The sequence below is a fragment of the Aspergillus tubingensis genome (assembly GCF_013340325.1).
Source record: "Aspergillus tubingensis WU-2223L DNA, scaffold_8, whole genome shotgun sequence".
Taxonomy (NCBI): domain Eukaryota; kingdom Fungi; phylum Ascomycota; class Eurotiomycetes; order Eurotiales; family Aspergillaceae; genus Aspergillus; species Aspergillus tubingensis.
This window is the reverse complement of record NW_023336282.1, coordinates 1,887,865-1,904,358: the sequence shown is the minus strand read 5'-3', so window position 1 is coordinate 1,904,358 and position 16,494 is coordinate 1,887,865. Positions and strand designations below refer to the sequence as shown.

At 50.8% G+C, this 16,494-nt stretch overlaps 6 protein-coding genes across 6 annotated transcripts; 3 read left to right on the top strand and 3 right to left on the bottom strand.

The window, feature by feature from the left end:
• Positions 1-2,531: 2,531 nt before the first annotated feature.
• Positions 2,532-2,947, top strand: AtWU_06996 (P-loop containing nucleoside triphosphate hydrolase protein; the record flags this gene model as incomplete). Its single annotated transcript, XM_035502105.1, has 2 exons — positions 2,532-2,574; positions 2,622-2,947. 2 exons carry the CDS (start codon positions 2,532-2,534, stop codon positions 2,945-2,947), a joined length of 369 nt encoding a protein of 122 aa, XP_035357998.1.
• A 1,951-nt stretch (positions 2,948-4,898) lies between these two features.
• AtWU_06995 (lipase/esterase family protein) lies at positions 4,899-7,896 on the top strand (the record flags this gene model as incomplete). The annotated part of the gene is made up of 4 exons (XM_035502104.1): positions 4,899-5,012; positions 5,078-5,559; positions 5,710-5,811; positions 5,856-7,896. 4 exons carry the CDS (start codon positions 4,899-4,901, stop codon positions 7,894-7,896), a joined length of 2,739 nt encoding a protein of 912 aa, XP_035357997.1.
• Positions 7,897-8,183: 287 nt separating this feature from the next.
• On the bottom strand, positions 8,184-9,362 carry AtWU_06994 (Mrp/NBP35 family ATP-binding protein; the record flags this gene model as incomplete). The annotated part of the gene is made up of 4 exons (XM_035502103.1): positions 8,184-8,848; positions 8,917-9,036; positions 9,117-9,252; positions 9,306-9,362. The coding sequence occupies 4 exons, from the start codon at positions 9,360-9,362 to the stop codon at positions 8,184-8,186; spliced, it is 978 nt and encodes a 325-aa protein (XP_035357996.1).
• Positions 9,363-9,651: 289 nt separating this feature from the next.
• Positions 9,652-11,507, top strand: AtWU_06993 (AATF family protein; the record flags this gene model as incomplete). The annotated part of the gene is made up of 3 exons (XM_035502102.1): positions 9,652-9,709; positions 9,793-9,898; positions 9,983-11,507. 3 exons carry the CDS (start codon positions 9,652-9,654, stop codon positions 11,505-11,507), a joined length of 1,689 nt encoding a protein of 562 aa, XP_035357995.1.
• Positions 11,508-11,755: 248 nt separating this feature from the next.
• Positions 11,756-13,406, bottom strand: AtWU_06992 (uncharacterized protein; the record flags this gene model as incomplete). The annotated part of the gene is made up of 3 exons (XM_035502101.1): positions 11,756-11,927; positions 11,982-12,492; positions 13,112-13,406. 3 exons carry the CDS (start codon positions 13,404-13,406, stop codon positions 11,756-11,758), a joined length of 978 nt encoding a protein of 325 aa, XP_035357994.1.
• Positions 13,407-14,188: 782 nt separating this feature from the next.
• AtWU_06991 (uncharacterized protein) lies at positions 14,189-16,367 on the bottom strand (the record flags this gene model as incomplete). Its single annotated transcript, XM_035502100.1, has 10 exons — positions 14,189-14,331; positions 14,410-14,509; positions 14,556-14,662; positions 14,713-15,138; positions 15,191-15,452; positions 15,509-15,876; positions 15,940-16,095; positions 16,153-16,167; positions 16,252-16,265; positions 16,324-16,367. 10 exons carry the CDS (start codon positions 16,365-16,367, stop codon positions 14,189-14,191), a joined length of 1,635 nt encoding a protein of 544 aa, XP_035357993.1.
• Between the last annotated feature and the right edge of the window lie 127 nt (positions 16,368-16,494).

Genomic DNA, 16,494 nt, shown 5'->3' with positions numbered 1-16,494 from the left:
AAAATGCAAGATATCACCAAACCTAGTCGAGCTCTGCTTCGATCAACATACAATGATGAAGACATTCCCAGCAACTCAGCATATTATCTCGCCGTCAACGGAGATTTGACTCAGCGGTACCTCCGAATTCTTGATATGTCATGGATGCATGCACGCCTTCCGAGGATCTCACGAGGGCAATCTTTACTTCCGCTTGCCGATACTAGACGTAATCAAGCTCCCCCACCTATAGCAAGCATCTCGGTGCCTAATACTTCCCAAACGTCGGGCCGTAGGATTCGGCGCGTCCGAAGGTATGATCCATACTCGAGAAATCATGAAATCCGGAGAAAGGAATTGGGAGATTTCTTCAAGCCGATGTTTGAGAAAGACTCCCCCGTGATATTTATCTGTTGGGGCAGAAAAGAGCGCTGCCAGATTGTTCCGGTGGTGATCACTGACCCAACTGATGAGGTTACCGCGTGGCAAGCAATTTCCCGGGAGTTTTACGCACAGAGAGGCGTTTGGGCGAAATATTTGCCATGGTTTTGTGTGAATAAGGTGGAAATCGTTGATGTATGTGGCTTCTAAACATCAAAATCGAGGCGATTATTCTGATTGCAATACCAAAGATTTCTATTGCAGGGCCGAAACTAGCCAGTGGTCGTCGATCGACAGGCATTCAATATGTTGGAATATATAATAGTGAAGACATAGTTACCAGACGGAAGCATTTGGAACAAGTCGTCGCGGATTACGAGCCTCAGGATTGGCCTTGTCCGTATAACATTTCTACAGGGATCGTGGTCTGTCTCGATGATTGTGTAACAAGCTATGCGGATTATGCAGAATGCCCTGAGAAAACTAAATTCCGGGCGGAACGTGAGCTCTCGTTACTCCGTCTTCGGCCTATATTTACCCATTGCTTTCTGAAAGCTGATATTGCTGCACACAATCACCTCCTTAGCAGGGAGGGATTAATACATGGTCATCAGTAAGAGACTCCTCCGTCCGTCAATATCTATGATCGAAAGTACTGATCTTCATTCAATAGAGATATCCTGAGAAAACTCAATGTTTGGCATTGTCCGGAGTTGGGTGAAGTTCAATTTCGCGGCTTGATGATCGGCGACAATTGGGAAGGCAATTTGCGGCATATGGTGCTACTCATGGCAGTAGTACTAATATTGCTAAGCGTAGCCATTGCAAGGTTAGTTTTCGATGACTGGGCTATAGCATGGACCGTTGGTGCCTTCTTTGTAGCGTTGTTAAGCTTGTTGCAAAAGGGGAAGAGTTGATAGCTACTATGCAGTGGGAATTAACCACCGGTTACATTATATGATGATAAGATTATAAGCTTGAGTTGGTCTGTCTCCAGGGCTGTAACATATTCTGTTGCGGGAACATATAATTTTGTCAAAATAATGTGGTACTTCTCAAGACTCTTTCATAGTAGCTTCATGGGGGCTGGTTGCTCTACTAGTACTATGCTAGTATAATATAGATTTTTACTCAGCGCCACTGCCAGCGGACTGTGTAGGGGAGAGAATGGCAAGACTGAGGCTGAGAGAGCGAGTCCACCGTGCAGACTTGGCTTGCTGCAGCAACACGTGGCTCTTTACTGCACATCCGTTGGCAAAAGAAACAAATCATCAACAGGAGATTGAGTGGCGGGTGATTGATTGAATTGAATGGGGCTGCCAGGGACGGGGGGTCCCATGACATCCATCTTTATGTGGCCTGGATTTGGTATATTGCTTAGTATAGCCCCTACAAGAGAATCGCTGCACTTACCCAATTAATAACGAATTTAAACCAGCTGAAGCTATCAAATTTCACTGTAAAGCTTTTCTAGAGACAAGACTACAAAGCTGCAAGGCTAATAATTAATCAAGAATAATCTAACTGTGCAACTAAGTATATGATTATTATAAAATTAATTAATAATCAGTATTACAGTCTTGTAGCTGGAGCTGCGAGGCTTTGATACTCCTTTTATTTATATGTGGGTTGACTGTTGATAATGTATTCAAAGTAGGCCACTGGCATAAGTTGCCGGGAGGTATGGCTAGTTACACAACCATTCAAGATATTTACTAAAATGCATAGTAACTAAGCATTCATTTACATTTTATGTAATAGTAATACCAATATATTTAAGCTGTATAGAAGCTACATTTTAGGGCTACAACTAGTTAAGGCTTATATTATGGCTATTCACTACTGTAGAAAGCTCATTACTTTTCTTTCCTAAACTATCAGGTAAGAGCTACTGTGTCTGTTCCTTTATCATTTCAAGTAGGTTCTCCACATTTTGTTCACTATCACTTCAATCTTTCTTTACTATCACAATTTTATCATCTCTCTCCTCTACATATCTCTCTCTTCTACTCTCTCTTCCTTACCTCTCTTCTCACTAATCTATCTTCACCACATCTACCTGCACCCCCTTCATTTACATCCCTTGCGTTTATATCTGTTCTCTCCTCATCGCCTGTCACTAAATATCTGCTGCCTTGATGGATTCCTCTGCGGAAAACTAACCCGTCAATATGGAAGACGACGATATTGATGATATTATCGATTGGTCAGGCGGTGAGTGAAAAGCTTTTGCATATGACACAAGGACACAGTACTAATAGTATGGGCGGAACAGGCGCAGACAAGGGAAAGAGCCCAGACTTACCAATGTGATAATGAGGATGAAGCCTGTGCCAACCTCGGGATCAAGAAGGAGAACCCCCGACTCGGAGGCATGATCCGAGGAACTGCATTGATGTTTTGGCAGCCCGTTTGTATAAACCGTATCATGGAGATAATGACCCTGGGCCTAGTCCTGGTCGCAATAATCGCTGATGTTGTGGGCGTGGGTAAAACATGGGAGGCTGTTGGCTTCCTGCTACATGTGAATACCCTATCAGAACCCTCCGAAAGGCTTTCGCAGCTCATGCAAGAGTATAGAATTTGAACCAATGAAAGGAGAAACTTCACGCCGCCACAGAATATGGCACGGAGCCACCAATAGGCCGTCCGACTCTTATCGTTGTTCCGTCCCATCTCATAGATCAGTGGGTGGACGAGATCAGCTCCATCACAGACTGTTTCAACTCCTGCTGTATTACGAAGACGGCCGCCGACAAGGCGCAGAGTTTATCAAAGACAAGCTTACCCGCAAGCACTCGATATTCACAGGTGGAATTGAGAGTGCCCGGACCATCATCATCACATCGTACCAGACGCTCGACAAGCCGTCAAGGCATGATGCGCCAAGACAAAGCATGAATATGATCCATCGAATCCAAGAATGTCCATCAGCTTACTCCATCACCTGAGTGGCCTCTTTGCGATTGCTGTCTTTGACGAGGCACACATGCTGCGCAATCCCCTGTCAGGTTTGTCCCTGGCATGTGCTTGGCTGAACGCCGGATTCAGACCGCTACTCACCGCGACCCCGTTTTATTATGGTGTAAGAGGCTTTTTAGGATACAAAAACCTCTTGATCCGTTCTCGCACAGGCGTGCATATTTCAATGAGCAATGCACGGGCGACCGCAATTGCTCACGCCTCAGCCGGTTCTGAGGACGAAAAAAATGCTCTGCAGTCAGCAATTTCTGGCCAAGCATATCTTGAAGATCCTGAAAGGTTTCCACTACCTGATCTAGATCTACTTGATCTTCAGTGGACGTTACATCGGCTTGGTGCAATGTGAGCCGCGGCAGGCTGGCAACCAGCTGATCAAGCAGATTATGATGATGATGAGAATGACTTTCTTCATAAGAAACTTGTGGAAATGTGCACACCCATTTCACAACAGACTGGTACATCGCGGAAACAAGAGACCAAGCAGGCCTACTTCAAGGATGTGATCGAAGATGCAGTCAATCCTCGAAACCTCCACTGTGGGCATTAGTGTATTTGACCTTGATTCGCGTATTCATGTTTGTCACCATTTACAATATTCCAGTACCAATTTAAATAACATGTTGTCTTATTGTAGTTGTAAGATGCAACTGTAACTTAATCAGAAACTAGTAATACTAGTAGAGAACCCTGTGAAAGGCTTTTGCAGGACCTTCTTAGAAGCATTAAATAATAATACTAGGACCATCAATACTAAGATGATAAGATCGTATTCTTATTTTGGTCTGTCTCAATGTCTGTAACATAGTATCCGGTGCTAGGAATATGTAATTCAGCCAATATAGTACTAAGTACTAGTGATGATGTAGTACTCAAGACTTTTTTATAGCTTTCATGGGGATGGGCCTCTTTGCCAGTAGTACTATGATATATATATATTCTTAGTCAACGCCACTACCAGCAGGCTGCGCAGTGGAGAGGATGCGCAGACTGAGGCTGAGAGAAAATCCACAGTGCAGACTTGGCTTGCTGCTGCAACGCGTGGCGCTTGGCAGCAGCCAAAAGATGCACATCCGTTGGCAAAAGAAACAAGTCATCGACCGGCAGTTGAGTGGCGGGTGATTGATTGAATTGATTGGGGCTGCCAGGAACGGGGGGTCCCATGACATCACCGCCGACCGGTCGGGATCTTTTGAAGAGAGTTTGGATAACCCTCTCCACTTCTCTTCTTCTACTTACTTTGACTATCAATGCAATGACGATGCAGTGCCCAATGACATGTGGCAATCGCTTCGTGTTCCTGTCCCTTTCCTCTCCTTTATCTTTCTCTTAATCTCGCTCTCTCTCCTCCCTCTTTCGCTGCATGCACGCTCGTTCCACCTCCCACCCCTTTCTTCCCCCCCTTCATTCTTTTTGACCCGCTCGCGTCCTCCACTTTAAATCTTCATCTTTTATCCTTCTTTACTATTGTTGTCCTCTGCAATTTTCTTTCCTTCTCTTATACTTGGCTTTTCGAGCCATGTGTCCTGGTCGACTGTTCCCCCCTCTAGACTAGTACAATGCCACTCAACACCTTTGCCCTGAGTGTGGCCCTCACTCCGGCCGTCCTCCAGACCCTGATCTCGCATGTGGGTCGCCCTGCCGCTGTCACTTCACTGTTCTATCCCCATTTTGTTTGATCTCGGGTCATAGTTCATGGACCTTGACTCTGACATTGACCCTGATCCTCTATCTCCAGTATGTCCATCGCAAATCGCTTCGTCAGAAGCCCAACGTCCACGTCACCTACGATGAAGCCATCCGCATCCTGCGTGAATTCCTTGTCTATGCCTCCAAGCATCCCGTCGAGGATCTTCAGGCCTTTACCTGCCAAAAGGTGCCCGCGCCCCATTGGGTGAAACTACAAACCATAACCGTGTCGGAGGATTACCTCTCGTCAGCGGCTAAGGCCATCAACCAACAGTTGGGTCCCAAGGGCATCGCACGGGTTGGAGGGAGTGAGTGGTGGCAGTGGCGTGGACCAGCCGAGGACCTCAAGGGAGAGTGGATCGAGATGAAGGATGATTACAATGAGCGGAAGCAGACCAGTCGCGATCATCCGAGCCAAAAGCGGATCATGCTGTATATCCACGGTGGGGCGTACTTCTTCGCTAGTCTGGATACCCATCGCTATCAGATGCAGCGGCACGCTAGGAAGCTTAAGGGTCGGGTTTTTGCACGGTAAGCTTATCGCCTATCTCTCATTTGTATGCAATGCTAATTTAATGTAGTGAGTTCCGATCTACTGGGATGCGGCCCGTGGACCGTAAAAGCTAATTCTTAATCTCCAGCCAAATATCGTCTGGCACCGCAGTTTCCTTTCCCATGCAGTCTACAAGACTCGCTGGCCGCATACCTGTATCTCCTGGAGGATCATGATCCGAAAGAGATCATTTTCGCCGGTGACTCGGCCGGTGGAGGAATGGTGTTCTCGTAAGTAAATTGCAGCGGTGGAAGAGCAATGCTGACTCTGGTAGGATGCTTGTCATTTGTCGCGATCAAGGTCTGCCTTTGCCGGCGGGTGCTATCCTAATTTCCCCTTGGGTGGACCTCACGCATTCGTTCCCGAGCATTGTCGCGGACAACCCGGGCGACTACATTCCTCCCTATGGCTTCAGACATAAACCCTCCGCTGCATGGCCCCCGCCAAACGCGGACGAGCTGCGTGAGCTCAAGAAAGGTCTCAAGAAACACCCAGCCAGCCAGAGTGAGGCTCTCAAGGCCATCCCGAATGATAGCGAGGCCGAAGAAACAGCAGCAAAGGGGTATTCGAGCCGTAGGAACAGCACGACCAACGCGGAACGTGCCTTTGACATCGAGCACGAGACTGTCAAGGTGGTACTTGATGGGGAGACAGTGGAGGTCAAGGACCAGATTCACATGTACACTACTAACGAGCTTCTGTCTCATCCTCTCGTCTCCCCTGTCTTCCAGCCATCACTGGGAGGTCTACCTCCACTGCTAATCCAAAGCGGAGGTGGTGAAATGCTACGAGACGAGCAGTTCTACATTGCACATAAAGCCGCCAACCCCACAGCATACCCGCCCAGTGACAAGTTTCTCGACGAGCATGATCCATCACGCGAGATTCTTCACAAATACCCCGGTACCCATGTGCAGCTACAGGTCTGGGACGACCTCTGCCACGTCGCTCCCACTCTCAGCTTTACTCGTCCCGCGAAGTATATGTACCGGGCGATCGCTCAATTTGGGGCCTGGGCTCTGGCATGTGCGCAGAAAGAGGAGGTGGAAATCGAAGATCAGCAGTCTGGGTCGTCCAGCGAATCTGACAAACTAGGAGACGCTGCTAACGGTACCACCAACGGCACTGCAGTCGCATCGATTGGACGGGCGGGCGATCCATTGCCGGCCTTCAAAGACCGCATGATCCGTCAACGAGTCGACAAACGGGGCAATATCTACCCGCTTGATCCTCCGTCTCAGTGTCCCGTCCTCCAAATTCCCAGCTCCCAAGTCGGTACCTTCAACCCCAAACTTGTTCGTGGATGGCTTGCAGCTAAGGAGGAATGGGACGAGAAGTTCGCCAAAGACAAGCTCCGGGTTCAGCGACAGCGAATCAAGGAATTGGCGTATGGCCTTCAGACATTCAAGGACGAGTTGCCTCCCCCCAGTTCGCTCGCTGCGAGACGAAACGCCCCTGGCGTCTTGCCCTCCAAGACCGGACGCAAGAGTTACCCCATGACGATGTGGAGCAGACTGGCGAGCAAGCAAGACGAGAGATCAATCGCTAGAGAACAGCAGAAAGGCTGCGAGGTCAAGCGAAAGAGTGTCGACGCCGGGCGCGCTGGAGCGTCAATGGACGAGGCCAACAGGTCCAAAGCCGAGAGTTTACGGCCGTCCTCTCAACCGGCTACTCTTGCCTCGCAGCCTACGAATATCGTCATTGTTCCAACCCAATCAGAAAAAGACAGTGTAACCTCCCACAAGGCGTCAACTGATGGAGTTGATCAGCTGGGAACCTCTCCCCCGCAAGGTACAGCCCTGAGCAAATCCAGCAGCCGACTTATGTTACTCCCCGAATACGAAGGGAAAACGCTCCTCGACGAAAACGCCAGCACAAGGACGCTCTTCCGTGAAGCCGGCGCCATCCCTACCACATCAGATGGCGTATGGTCACGACTACGCCAGCGGCCACTATCCCATGCTGGGTCCGGCACCATCCGCAGCGAATTCACCTCCGAGCTCCCTGAAGATAGCAGCACGATCGGCGATGAGAAGTCCCTTGCGGTGACCACCACGAATGTGGACGAAGCCAGTACCCGCGCTGTACTGCGCGCCGGTGGTGTGGTGGGTCTGATGAGCGATGATGGCGACTCGGCTTATCGCTCGTTTGATGCGCTGTCGACGACGGATGCCGGTGATGCCGAATCTGTACCTGGTGGCGTGAATAGTGATGCTGGAGGTGTGAATGGCAGTGCTGAGGTTGACAAACACGCGCGTCCGACTATGCCGGATCGCGAGTTCTTCAAGACGGCCGAGGAGTATGTGGCTTACTGAGTTGGTAGCCAGTGGAGGTGTGCTGATGGTATATGCCTTTTGATTTTTGCGTCTTGTCTCGCGACATGACGGGTATATGCCACTGTTCTATCTACAGTTCTGATCTATCGTTTTCTTGTTTTGGAATACCCCGTTGTTGAATACTACAAAGACATACACCATCTAAAATACCTGCATGACTGTACATACCGCAATCACATAACCATTAACCATAACACATTTTGGGTATAATCATACACACATACTATACAAACAATCCTCATCTCCCCCTCCCCAAAAATACAAATCTACCACTCAATCCCCACCTTCTTCGCCACCTGCTCCGCAACATCCAAGAACGCCCTCCTCCTCACCCCCTCCTTCCCCTCCTTCCCTTCCTCAGCAACCACACTCGGCATCCCCCGATCCGCATCCTCACAAACCCTCGCATCCAGCGGCACATCGCCCAAAAACCCAACCCCAAGCCTCCTACACTCCGCCTCCACCCCCCAATCCGCCCCCTCATGTACATGCTTTCCCTGCGAAAAGATCTTCGTCTGCGTCCCGCACTCCGGGCACGCAAAGAACGCCATATTCCTCACCATCCCCAGCACCGGCACATCCATGCGCTGAAACATGCCGATTCCACGCACTGCATCCCGCAGCGCAATATCCTGTGGCGTGGTCACGATCACGGCCCCATCAAGAATGATCTCCTGGTTGATGGTGAGCTGCACGTCGCCGGTTCCCGGGGGAAGGTCAAGGAAGAGCACGTCCAACGGACCCCAGGATACGGAGTGCAGGAGTTGATGCATTGCTTTTGTGACCATTAGACCTCGCCACGAGATGGGGGTTGGGTCCATGGGGGGTCGTTCGGTCGGGTCGGTGGTCGGGGGTGCTTGGGTGCTGGGGAGGAGATAGCCCATTGACATGGATTTGAGGCCGTAGTTGGTTAGGGGGAGGAGGCAGTTTTCTATGATTCCAACCGGGTTATTCATTAGTTGAGGTTCCCGTATAATAGCCGTAGGTGTGATAACGCACTATCATCTAATCTAGGCTCGCCGGATAGGTTCAACAGAGTAGGAATGGATGGGCCGAAGATATCGGTATCGAGGATGCCGGTGCGGATGCCGCGGCGGGCGAAGGCGAGAGCGAGGTTGACTATTGATAGTAAACCCAAAACCCATTAGTATCCGGCTGGTTGTTGTGACTGGCATGAACAGGATGGTATGAAGACATACCCGCTATCGTCGACTTCCCCACCCCACCCTTCGCCGAAGACACAGCAATCACCTTCTTCACATCGCGGATCTTGCGCTTCTCGGGGAGCCCGCGACGACTTCGGAGAGACGGCGGCGTGCCGGAGCGAGGGAGGCCCTGATACCTTATTAGTACAATTTTATTGATGTTTCGGATGAGATGAGAAATACCAGAGGATTCTCATGCTGCAAGCTCCGAAACGTGGAGAAAAACCTCTTCCCCAACATCATGAACGAATGTGATCAATTACTTGTAAGTATGTAAGTTGAAGCTACTATGATTAAATGATGGAAGCTAATACTGCCAGAATAAACCTCACCGCCGGCAAAACCCACCCCATTCCACCTAACTTCTTCCCAATATGGTAAGTAACCCCGACACCGCATCCCGAAATCTCGGGCAGAAAAAAAAAGTTGCAAAGGGAAACTAAACTAGTCTGCGGTCTTGAATTTCTGCGCTCTAAATTATTTGCATCACTCTGCTTTGATTCTCCTTGAACCAAAAGCAATCACAGCCATGGCTCCGAAATCTCTGGCGGAACAGATGGCGGAGTTGGAGGATTTGACTCCGAGAGGTAATTTACTATTTCTAACCCTGTTAATGGTGATGTTGATGTTGTTGGGGGGAAATATGTTCTGACTATGGTGATGTTTCTAGACTACGACCCTGAGGATCTTGATCGCGGAAACCAGGATAGTGATGAGGAGGGTGCTGCTGGTGGTAAGGATGAGAATGCGGGGAGGGAGCATTATCAGGCTGTTGGGTAGGTTTTTCTTCATTTCTCGTTTTGTTTATGGGTTGGTGTCTAGTGTTCGTGGGACGTGTTCTAATTATTGTATCATTGCAGAAAAGCGAAGCTTCGCAAGCAGGATCCCATCACCCTCGGAAAACAGTATGCTGGGTCGAAAGTGAGTCGCGCGGCGTTGGAGGCTGATAGTGATGATGATCCGTTTGCGGCGCGGTCGGGTGATGAGGATGAGGATGAAGATGATGACGAGGACGAGGACGAGGATGAAGATGAGGATCTGGAACTGGGCAGCGACGAGGATGACGAGGACATCTCCGAGAGCGAGGAGGAGGAGCAGCAGCGCCCATCCAAGTCCGCAAAGAAGGGAAAGAAGCAGGTCGACCTGGACGACATGGATACCGACGAGTCGGACGACCTTGAAGGCAGCGAAGGATCTTTCGACGAGGACGAGATGCCCTCCGACGAAGCCGAGGAGGACGAAGACGGCGACGAAGATGACGACGAAGAATCAGAATCAGAATCCGACTCCGACTCCAAACCGCGCAAACCCACCAACGACCGCGACGAACTCCGGCGCCTGATGGCAACCGACCAAAAGACCATCGCGGCGAGCATCTCCCAAGCGGCCAAAGCCGACGCCGCGAAAGGCAAAGCCGTGAAGCAACAACGCGCGACCTTCGACGCCCTCCTCAACACCCGAATCAAGCTCCAAAAGGGCCTAACAGCCATCAACCAGCTCTCCCTCGCCGCCACATCCCCCGACGCCGACTCCGAAGAAGCCATCACCTCCGCCGAATCCGCAGCTCTGGCGCTCTGGTCCACGCTCGAAGACCTGCGCGTTGCGCTCGCCGACGCCCACAACACCAACGGTAGCACAGACGAACCCAAGAAGCGCAAGCGCGTCGACACCGACACCCCCACCGCGACGCTCTGGACACGCATGACCGATCTCGAATCCGCCGCGACCACCCACCGCCGCACCATCCTGGACAAATGGTCCGCCAAAGTCCGCGGTTCGACCGCCACGACCGCCGCCAACACCCGCGGCAAGCTCATCAACCCATCTGGCTCGGGTGCGCAATCCATCACCGCCGTCCTGGACGCCCAGGTCGCGACCGAGACAGGCGACCATTCCCGCGCTGCTAAGCGCGCCCGTCAAGACACCACCACCACTGCTGCCGAAGGCGCAGCAGCCACTACCCCCATCTACGACGACACCGTCTTCTACCAATCCCTACTCCGCGACCTCGTCGAGCAGCGCATGGCCTCCTCCGATGCGATCACCAACGGCCTCGATACCCTGCACATACAACTGCCGACGCGCGGCGGAGCAGCGATCCACCCTGTGACGGGGATGCGGAAGGACAAGGTCAAGCGGGATGTGGATACGCGGGCGTCGAAGGGTCGCAAGATGCGGTTCGATGTTCATGAGAAGTTGCAGAATTTCATGGCGCCGGAGGATCGTGGTAGTTGGACGAAGCATGCGCGCGAGGAGTTCTTTGCGTCGTTGTTGGGTAAGACGGCCAGTGGGCTGTTGAGGGAGGAGAGTGGGGATGAAGAGAGTGGTGCGGAGGAGAGTGAGGAGGATAGAGAGGAGGGTGGCTTGAGGTTGTTCAGGAGCTAAGTAGATCCTGCTTACTTTGGGTGTATAGTATTGGTTGCCTTTTTTTCTTATATCTAAGAGTTGTTCAGGGGGGGAAGAGTGTGGAGTGTATATAGCTTGGATTGATTACTATGTATGGTATGTGGGATTGGTACACAACAACACAACACAACACAACAACAAAAGTCACAGTTTGGTTCGACTTCCCCGACATTTGTCTGCCCTCTGTTCCTCTCCCTCTTGGGAATCGTCGTATCGGTCATAATTCATTAATCGTAATGCTTTGCTGCAGCGCAATAGGTAAGGTAGTGAGTATCCACAGCCTCGGATATATCCTCATCCACGAACTCTCCTATCGAGCGCAAAGCGCAAAGCAGCAGGTCGGCACGTATGCTTCTCGATCCATCAACAGACAGACCAACACCCAGCACAGAGACCAACCTTTAAATAAGCAATAGAATATAAGCGCAGTGGTTCAGTAGGTATAGATATCACCGCTGCGCTCCCCTCTTCGCAGGCGAGTACCTCGGCAACCACCCGGCCGCCGACCCAGCAGACAGGGGTCTTTCCCACTCGAAGCTGGTCTGTCTCGGCAAACCGAGCATCTTCTCCTGTACAGCACGCTGGAGCTTCATTTTCCGTTCCTCTTCTTCCTGGGGGGAAAGAAAATGCGGGAAGCCGTCGTAGTCGACGATGACGGCGCCGCTGACGTCGTTGTAGCCTGGGAGGGAGGAGACAGGGATGGATCTGGTGGTTGTGTCGATCATGGTTGGATCGCTTTCTTTGACTTGTGGTGGCGATTGTTGTTGTTGGTCTTGTTGGGAGTAAGTGTAGGTTGGGGGTGGTGAGGGTGGTGTTGATGTTGATTTGTCGGCGAGGTAGTACTCGGCTGGGGGGTTGATGTCTTCCCAGATGAAAGAGGCGGTTTTGTTTTCGGTGGGTGTTTCTGGTTCGGATAGTGGTGGTGAGTGGAGGAGTGGTTTGGAGATTTCGGATGCGAATAGGTCTGGTTGTTGTTGTTGTTGTGGTTGTGATGGTGAGTATGGTTGGTGGGTAGTAATAGTAGTAGTAGTAGTGGTAGTATTGTTTGTGGTGGTGTTGGGTAGTAGAGGCTCCGAAAGACTAGTCGGAGTAGTACAAGGCTTATCCATTTTACCGGCAGAAGTGAAAAGGGACCGGAAGGATGAGAAGGGGTGGCAGCCTATTACTGGCCAGGAGGAGGTAGTTTTGTTGTCAGGCATTGATTCGATCAATGGCTAAGTAGTAGATAGATAGAGAGATGTTATTGTTGGCAGCAGCAGCGGCAGCAGCAACAGCAGCAGGAGAGAAGGAATGGCATTAGCACTCTGCAAGATGCGGGGGAAGTGACAGTCCATTGGGCCGGGAGCGCGGGAATAGAGTTTCTTTAGTAGTTTTAGCAGTGGCCAAAAAAGATGGGGAAAAGGGAGAAGAGGGAGGGGGTGTGGAAATGGGATGTGCAAATGACCTTCAGGGGTATGGAGGGAACTAACTAGTCGCATTTTGCATCCAACAAGTGAATATGCGGAGCCGTGACTCGGAACCGAGGCGGGCAAATGGATGATCAATGACTTCACGTGCCTCCCCTGGCACCTCTCACTTCTGACTATTGATTTCGCCCCAGCCGATCAGGCGGAACTGGAAGGAGCTAGTGCTGTTGAAGGCGCTCCTGAATGATGAAAACGGAGGGGGATGCGATGCTCTCAATTCCGGCTTCCATGGTTGCATTTCCGCCTGGCTCCACGTCGAATACGCGTTGTTATCCACCCGGATTAGGGCTCTGCTTGGCTTATTACGGTGGAAATGGACGTTTTCGGGCTCCCGATAATACTCCTCCGAACGACCACCATAAGTCTTCTGGAAATCCTGAAATCTACCTCGAAGTTTCGGTCCAGGCTTCATGTTGCTTCTACTTGGACCCTATCGGAGCCGGCAATCTCCGTGGCGCGATAGTCTCTGCAGCATGCATGGAAATGGCGCCGCGTGATAGGCAAACCCATATGCAGGGTGTCCGGCGTGCACGATGTGCCATTTAGGTTCGCGATTTCAAGATCCGTTGCCATTTGTGTCATGTCTACACCGCTACAATGAGGCCCGATTGTGAGGTGCCCGATAGGATTCAGATCAAGTCTCAAGGTTGGAGCTGGATTCGACTGGTCCGCGAAACTGCATCGACTGGTTGTCGCATGTGTTGGTGCAGTAGAATCATGCCCAATGTGACGTCTACAGCCCAGCAGTCGTGAGCGCCAGTTATATCTACGGCCATTATCTGCCAATCGGCATGCATCACAGATCCCGGCGGTCATATCGTCCTTTCAAGCTTTTAGCCACTTGATCAGATGGTGCTAGTCCACCGGTGCATATGCCCGGACGAATAAGAGCTGATAGAGAAAGCGAGAGTCCAGCACAGAGACGCACTGCTAACGTTTCTGCATTGATTACCCTGGCAGGTATCCCAGCGTGGTTAGACTCATCACAGGGGCAATGCGGGCGACTGCTGCCTGGCCGAGATCCACAGTTGATTGGGCTCAGCACAAGGGCAATAGCTGGTGACGTGCTGGGACTGTCGGAGTCAACCTATCCTGAGATAGGTGGCACAGCGCATAGTGCCCAGTTTTGCCGAATGATACACCTGTCACTCTTTGAGTAACAACGCCTGGATCTCGGTATATGTTCGGGTCAGTTCAGCTGTCCGTCTCTTCGTCGGCCCATTGCTCTCGTAAGGACTGGATCGATGCCGTCACATCCCACCCCGTTCTCGTCCACATCTCTCTGAGGAGGATTTCTGCAGCCTGTTGGTCCGTCTTTTGCCGAATGACCCAGCCCCCTAGTTCCATTGTTAGTCGAGTAGAAAAAAGGTTTGCGCTCAGTCCATGCCACATGACTTGACTGCCATGTCACTTACACGCTACGAGGCTATGCCGTGCGGTGAAAAGCGTATTCTCCGCTTTGGGATTTGACTTGGCCAATCCCAGCACCATGAACAGGTGATAGCGTATCGTTTTCTGAGTACAGTCAGGAGAAAGTATCATATTACACACACTAACGTACCTCGATGTTTCGCGAATTTCTGAAACTCTCGTAAGCAAGTGGAGGACTTGGGTAACAAGCAAAGGCAAGAACTATCTTGGCGATATGGTAGTACTGAGTTCCGACCACTAAATTGGAAAGAAATTAGTCTAAATCAGGCAGATGTCGGAATACTCACCATGCACCGGTAGCAACATCCACATCTCTGGGAACCGACGCGAGACATCCTTTCCACGAGGAAGCTCACGCAGGGGTTGGAAGGACGGCGGCTTTCTGGCATTCCAGTCTTCAACTTCCTGCGCAATACTCTGTAGCGCAGTGTATTCTGGCGAAGACATCTGATTGAAAGCACATTTGAGGACTTTGGCTAATAGGAAGACCATCCGAGCTGCCCACGCAAAGTCATCATTTCTTAGGAAGATATCGGAACGATGGAAGCTTTCCAGATTCGTTCGTAGGGGCTTTTGTGAGATCAGCGACACATGAATGTCCTCACGGAGACAGAGCCAGGCTGCCGCTTCACCCAATCCCCCGGAGGATCCAAAAGAGGAGACAGTATTCATGATACGCGTTGCCCCTGTCAGATGGAATTGGTTGTCGTCATCTATATCAAGTCAGCGCCGTGAATGCTTCTGTTGCAGCACGGCATCACATACACTCCATTTCCTCGTGTTGGCGAAGGATAGCAACAGTAGCAAGAACAACATCAGTCAGATCACCACCAGTTCCGGACAATGTAGGTATCAGCAGCTGAAGGCAGTGGTTATGATATTGCAGCGCCTCAGCTTCGTTTCCCTTCCTCTGTCGCTCAACATGACGCGAGGAGAAAGCGAAGATCGCATATCGCAGAACCGGATCTTGCATTGCTCTCACAGGCACCTCTATCTCAAAGTGTCGATGAGGGTCGGTTATATCTGCCTTTGAAGGGTCAGCGGCAGAACAGAAACTTGGAAACGCCAATCATCCGCTCATACCCACAACGCCATATTCTCAACATAGTTCCGCATCAACTTCGCTTCTCTCTCGTTGAACGAGTGTCGCTGTTCCTGCACCAAACCACCAGCCTGTAACTCCCTCCCGTAATATTTGCCAGAAGGCTTAAGAGCGTTTCCCACTAACAATTCTAACTCAGAAGAACGATCATCATGGCACAGAGTCTGTATCGGAGGTGTATCATCCGTCAATGGCGACGTATACTGCTCGAGGCCATAGTACTCGACAACTCCGACTGGAGTTATAGGTGCATCATTGACTCCATGAGACTGCTCTGTCGGGCCATTATGCTCTGGTTCTTCCACCTCATACAATCGTTTGATGATGACCGTTTCGTCAACGAACCTCACTTCAAAAGTTGAGAAGGTCAGCTTGACACCACCAACCGCCAAAGAGACAGATAATCACTAACGTGGACCCATCAAGTATGGCCACAGATCCCTTTCCGGGAAGAGAGTATCATCATCACCGAATATGTCTAGACCGTTCCGGAAGCGCACGTTTACTCCTCTGTCGCAGTCTATACCTGCTCGGAGGCAATGGCTGCAAGCTGGAGAATTGGTGTCGCCTGTAGGATAGACGTGTCAGTTCTGTACAATAAACCTATTTGTGGGGGGGTACTAACACTTCAGATGACGGACTAAACAAATGAATAGTTAGTCCTCAAATGATGAATCTCTTCCATCGCCTTCGGTGAAAGTAAGAGGGCGGTCTAGGAACTTACTCCGACATCGTTGACTGAAGGGATAGGTTAGCGTAGCAATCTAGGAGCGATGATAGGTGGTTGGGTAATTACCAGCCAGCGATCAGACGATGTCGTGGTTTGCGTGATGGGGTCATGGGGCTCTGGTGCCATTGAGAGCGTGAGAAAGTGGATGAGGAAACACGGAAAGAGTTGCCTTGTAGAGGTGAGCGCGGGCTAGTCTGATTTCGGTCGGGGGCCATCCCCGCATCCCATACTAAATCC